We start from the raw sequence: 6,000 nt of genomic DNA on the forward strand, positions 1-6,000 counted from the left end.
CCCCGCGGGACGCCAAAAGGCACAGCCACACCGGAGAACAGCACGCCCGGTTCCCCAGACTTTAAGTGTGTGTTCACCGTCACCCCCAGGAACTGCACTGCAGGCGTCTCCCCAAGAGAAACGAAAACATACGCTGACACTAACACTTAAAAACCAAAGTCCTGGGACACCCGGGGGGCTCAGGGGTGGAGCGGCTGCTCAGGGCGTGGCCCCAGGGTCCCGGGATCAACAGGGAGCCTGCTTCTCCCTCTGCCTATGTCTCTGCCTCTCTGTGTCTCTCATGAATAAATAAATAAATAAAATCTTTAAAAAAAAAAACTAAAATCCTCAGCGGGATTCATCACGACAGCGGAAAGCAGCCCAGGACGCAGCGGGCCGCACGGGTTCCACAGGAAGGCACCACTGCGGGGTGCTGATGGAACGCAGCTGTTGGCGATCTGCAGGACGCACGGCTACAGGAGACGAGCTTCACGACAACACTGGCTGCTTGGGGGACACGGTGGTGTGTCGGAGTGAACAGAGCTTGAGAGCGGGAAAGGGGAAAGCACCACCTAGGTGACAGCCAGGCCACCTAACGTCTGCGATGGCTGCACCCTGAAGTGGCAGCTGCCCACCTGCCAGGGAGCCGTTCAGGGGCATCGGGGCACGTGCAGCTGGGGACAGACCCTCCCGTAGGTGACGTCCAGGACAGTACAGGTGCGAGCCGCAGGGCAGGTGAGCCTCTGGGGCATCAGCATCCAGGCAGGCTTCTCCGGAGCTGGGGAGACTGGAGGCCCCGTGAGTCAGCAGGGGCTCCCCAGAGTCAGAAGTGTCCCCACTTGCCATGGAGCCCCTGCATCCCCCCACCTGCTGTGGGAGCACCTGAACCCCAGAACATCCTGAAGGACACTCTGCCCTCCCCAACAGACAGGATTCCATGCCCCCCCCACCATTTGAGGGGGCCCATGCCCTCCCACCACCTGAGGGGGCCCTCGCACCCCTCCCGAGGGACCCCCATACCCCCAACGTTGTGAGCAAGTCCTCACACCCCCTACCTCCTTCAGAACACCTGCGTTACAAAGCACGTGCTTCAAGCTTTATACGGAGAACCCTCCCGGCTCCATGTGAGAAGAGAATCCAACCTAAGACCAGAGGAAATACCCGAAGGGAACCTTATCGGCGACCAGAGCGCAGGTGCAAAGGAAGCTCTACTGCCCAGGCGGCGGCCCTTGGCGTTTCAGGAACGTCAGATCCCACCGCCAGCGCTGTATCTGCTGACGGTGGTCACAGGCGAAGGTATCCTGGGTATCCTGTCCCCTGATGAGTTAGCGCGCCTCTGGGGGAGTCCCCCGGGGACAGTCAGGGCTTCCCCAGGCCCAGGAGCTACAATGCTCCGAGACGTGGTGAGACGAGGCGACGTTAGGGTTACTTATACTCTAACCTGAGTCCTTATCGCTCACCACACAGCACACGGAGGATGAACGAACATGGTAGGTCACCAGGACGTTCCCCACGCAGGGAAGAGCAGGCAGGAGGCCCTGGAGGAGTGTGAACTGGCCACTGGTCCAGGTCACCAGGACGTTCCCCACTGTGGGGGTGAGGAGTAGGGGGAGGCCCTGCAGGGAGCGTGAACTGGCGGCTGGACCAGACCTAAGCTCTAACATCTGTTTAAAGCACCACTTTGCGTCCTCTAGGAAAGCCGGGTCCGTGGTCCCTCAAACTGCACCTCGATGTCTCCCGCGGACGAGGTCCTCGGGGTAGGAAGTCCCGCAGACACTCCCGTGCACAGTTAGCTCTGACTGCCCTGGGAAGAACCTCCCTAGAGGCATGTTTAGGGTCATCATAGCAGGGACATCCTGGTGGGACCGTGGGAGTGAGAGGCATGGAGTCCCCGCCATTCAGACTCCGCCTTCTCCGCGGGGAGTCAGGCAGGGGCCGCCCCAGTGTGCCTAGCGTGTATGTAACGTGTTTGCAAACCCGGCACGTAATCCGTGTGCGGCGACGCTCGCGGGGTGCGTCACGTAACAGGGCCATCGGGCGCTCAGTGGGAGCGTTTGGACGACCCGTGCCTCCGCGTCCTCGCAGCTGGGGAATCACACGGAGCAGGGCTGAGAAGCCGCCGACAGGGCGCACCTTCCGCCTTCCCGTGTCTGGAGCAGGGCGCTTCTGTCCCTGGGACCTGCCCTCAGACCCTGAGCAGCACCCGACCGTCCCGTCCCGTCTGTGCCTGGGAATCGGGTCTCCGTTCACACGGCCGCTGCAGCGCGTGGGCGGGGAGCACGGCACTGGGGCCCTGGCATCTGGTCTGCGTGAAAACACCTCGCTGCCCGAGGTTCCCCTGAAACAGTCCGTAAATTCCAAACATGCTAGGACGCGCTTCAGGTCAACGTCACGTCCCAGACAAGAGCCGACGTTGCCGTGAACACCCCAAAGAGAAAAACCGCGTTCTGCTCCTCGTCAAAACAGCTGCCCTGCTGGTCGCGGGCACTGCCGAGCAGCCCAGGGACCTCCCATCGTCCCGAGGCGGCAGCAGGGCCCAGCAGCCCCTCCCTGCCTCCTCCTGCGTCCTGCACCGGCACCGGCCGGGCCTCAGGGTGTCTCAGGGCTGCGGCAGCACACGGGGTGCATCTCTGCCTTGCGGGGGAGAGCGCGGGGGCAGAGGGAGAGGCGCACAGTCTCCAGCAGAGTCCGTGCTGCGCGTGGAGCCCGACGCGGGGCTGAATCTCACAACCGAGACCGTGACCCGAGCTGGAAGTGAGACTTGGGTGCTCCGTGGACTGGGCGTGAATCGTGGTAGCTCACCAGTGCGCCCCCCCCCCCCCCCGCCGGGCGCACAGCGTCCACGAGCCCTGGCAGCCCGCCGAGGAAGCATGCACAGCACCCTGGGCCCAGAGCGCTGCACCCTGCCTGAGCACCCTGCCGAAGCACCTGCCTGAGCACCCTGTCCGAGCACCCTGGGCCCAGAGCCACACCTGCCTGAGCACCCTGCCGAAGCACCGGCTCGAGCACCCTGCCAGAGCACGGTGCCCAAGCACCCTGGGCCCAGAGCCACACCCTGCCCGAGCACCCTGGGCCCAGAGCATTGCACCCTGCCCCAGCACCTGCCCAAGCACCTGCCCAAGCACCCTGCCCAAGCACCTGCCCAAGCATCATGGGCCCAGAGCCACACCCTGCCCGAGCACCCTGCCCAAGCACCTTGGGCCAAGAGCTGCACCCTGCCCGAGCACCCTGCCCGAGCACCCTGGGCCCAGAGCATTGCACCCTGCCTGAGCACCCTGCCGAAGCACCTGCCTGAGCACCCTGTCCGAGCACCCTGGGCCCAGAGCCACACCTGCCTGAGCACCCTGCCGAAGCACCGGCCCGAGCACCCTGCCAGAGCACCGTGCCCAAGCACCCTGGGCCCAGAGCCACACCCTGCCCGAGCACCCTGCCCAAGCACCTTGGGCCAAGAGCTGCACCCTGCCTGAGCACCCTGCCCAAGCACCCTGGGCCCAGAGCACTGCACCCTGCCCGAGCACCCTGCCTAAGCACCTGCCCAAGCACCCTGCCTGAGCACCCTGGGCCCAGAGCCGCACCCTGCCCAAGCACCTGCCTGAACACCCTGCTGAAGCACCCTGCCCAAGCACTGTGGGCCCAGAGCACTGCATCCTGCCCAAGCACTCTGTCTGAGCACCCTGGGCCCAGACCTGCACCCTGCCTGAGCACCCTGCCCAAGTACCTGCCCAAACACCCTGCCAAAACACTCTGCCCGGGCACCCGGCCTGAGCACCCTGGGCCCAAAGCTACACTCTGCCCAAGCACCCTGCCCAAGCACCCGGCCGAAGCACCCTGCCCGAGCACCCTGGGCCCAGAGCTGCACCCTGCCCAAACACCCTGCCCGAGCCCGCGGGCAGGCGGCCACGCACCTCCCAGTCAGATGGCTGCAGGCGTCCCGGCTCATCAGCCAGCCTTCCCGCGGCCCAACCGCTGCAGCCTCTGAGCGAGGCGGGACACCGGACGTCTTCCCAAGTCCCCTTGTCCCCTCCTGCCCAGTGTGCTTCCCACTTGACACGAAGAACCTCTCTGTGCTGTGAACACCTGAACTTAACCCGCAGCACCCCGCACCTCCATGCCTGCTTTACAGAAACACGCCCTTCAGGAGGCATCCAGGGCCCGTCCTCGTGCAGGGCTGACCTGCCACCTGCAGGCCCCATGGGGTTCACGTGAGGTCACGGGGGTCCCAAGGATCCAGAATGCACCTGCGAGAGTGGAGGGGCCTCCCCGAGACGGGCTTCAGGGTCAGCCCTAAGTAGGCCCGCTGAGGACGGACGCCCCGGGCCTGCGAGAGGAAGCCTCCTGCGCGAGCACTGGCCTCTCACATGCCCCGCGGCCTCCGGGCGATGAGCGCTCCGGGCGCAACCGTGGACCGTGTGTTGCTCCTGCGAGTCAGGGGGACAGCGACCGGAGCCAGGGCAGGCAGGACGGTCTGGGGCCTGCAGCTGGAGGAGCCTCCCTGGGGGGCGACCCGGGGCATCCACAGCAGGCGGGGTCTGGCGTGGCCTTGAGCCTCCTGCCTGCTTCCCACAGACACCCCGTGGGCCGCGTCACAACAGGTCCCGGCGCAGCAGTGGGCACCAGCCACGCCTGCTCGTGAACTGCTGTGGCCACCGCGGCAGGGCCCTGAAGGGCCACGGAGCCTCGTGGCAGAAATCCACGCCTCATCCGCTGCACTCCTGCCTGTAAGCACCCCGGACCCTTTAGGGACGAGACCACACAGGAGGCAGTGACCTCTAGGCTCCCTCCTCCCTCCAGCCTCTAGAAGAAACTGCAAAAGCCCTGAAGGCCACGAGTGGAGCAACCTCAGGAGCCAGACGGCCGCGTGGGTCGGCTTCAGCCCGCAGGGCCGCCGTGTGGGGACCCACCTGAGTGTGACGCTGCTGCAGCCACAACCCCCCCCCCCCATGCTACCCTCGGAGGTGCGAGCGGAAGTGCGCACGGACTTACGGCTCTGGTCCCTGTGGATCGACGAGTCCCTCGTGGGTGTGGGCCGCTCCTGGGACTTGAGGCGGCTCCCAGCGGGAGCGCGGTGGACACGGGAGACAGGCTGGGCACTCCCAGGCCGTCCAGCACCCCGGGCTTGCAGGTGGGCGCTGCGGGGGCGAGCAGGGCGCCGGGGCTCCTCCCGGGCACCTTGATCCGCTGCAGGCAGTCCCGCAGCAGCGCCTGCGTGCTGGACTCGCTGAGCCAGCGCAGGAACAGCTCGTCCACCTTCATCTTGAGGACCGGCTGCAGGACTTTGCCGGGCGGCATCCCGACGGCCGAGCCGCGCTCCCGGGGAGCCCCTCCTCTGCACCCCGCTGGACGCGCGGGCCGAGTGTGGCCGGAATGGAGCTCGGCGGGGCCGAGGTTGGCCACCAGCGGGGGTCCCGGTCCCGGGGACGGGGTGACAGCCGGCCTAGTGAGGGTGCCGGGCCTGCAGCCCTGGGCCCTGGGGGCCGAACCCGGAGTTGGGGTCCCGGGTAGGCGGGGATTGCGAACCTGCAGTTCGGGGTCGCCGGGTCACCGTGTAGAACCCGGAATTCCCGGTCCCAGGGACCAGGGATTGTGAACCCGGACTTCGGGGGTCACGGGCTGGGGGCGCGGAGTCCAGAGTCTGGGGATGCCGTGGTCACAGGCCCAGAGATTGGGGTCCCGGGGTCACGAGCCAGGGCGTGGGGTCTCAGGGGTCACGCGCCTAGAATCCGGAATTCTGGGCCCCCGGGTTGCGGGGTCACGGCCGGGTCGCGGGGTCCGGAGTGTCAGGCGGCTAGAACCCCGAGTTCGGGGTCCCGGGGTCGCGGGGTCACGGGCCCGGAGTTCGGGGGTCGCGGGGTCACGCGCCTAGAACCCGGAGCTCGAGGTCGCGGGGTCGCGGGGTCACGCGCCTAGAACCTGGAGTTCGGGGTCGCGGGGTCGCGGGGTCACGGGCCCGATACCGAGGCGAGGCGCGGGGCGCGGGTGGGGACAGCGCCCGGCCCCGGCGGAGGCCCCGGCGGAGGCGCG

General features: G+C 66.9%; 1 protein-coding gene across 4 annotated transcripts in view; it reads right to left on the reverse strand.

The window, feature by feature from the left end:
- Positions 1-6,000, reverse strand: part of PPP2R3B (protein phosphatase 2 regulatory subunit B''beta) — a 40,087-nt gene extending 34,087 nt beyond the window's left edge. For 2 of the 4 annotated variants that reach the window (XM_072744001.1, XM_072744000.1), the window contains exons 1-2: positions 4,084-4,493; positions 1,957-2,317 (exon numbers count right to left, since the gene is read on the reverse strand). In XM_072744001.1, coding sequence (XP_072600102.1) covers positions 1,957-2,317; positions 4,084-4,172 — 450 coding nt within the window. In that variant the 5' untranslated portion in view covers positions 4,173-4,493. Of the gene's footprint in view, positions 1-1,956; positions 2,318-4,083; positions 4,494-4,962 lie in introns of those variants that run through there. The other 2 variants (XM_072744002.1, XM_072744004.1) reach the window with 2 other exon arrangements.

The sequence above is a fragment of the Vulpes vulpes genome, chromosome X, assembly GCF_048418805.1.
Source record: "Vulpes vulpes isolate BD-2025 chromosome X, VulVul3, whole genome shotgun sequence".
NCBI classification, from domain to species: Eukaryota; Metazoa; Chordata; class Mammalia; order Carnivora; family Canidae; genus Vulpes; species Vulpes vulpes.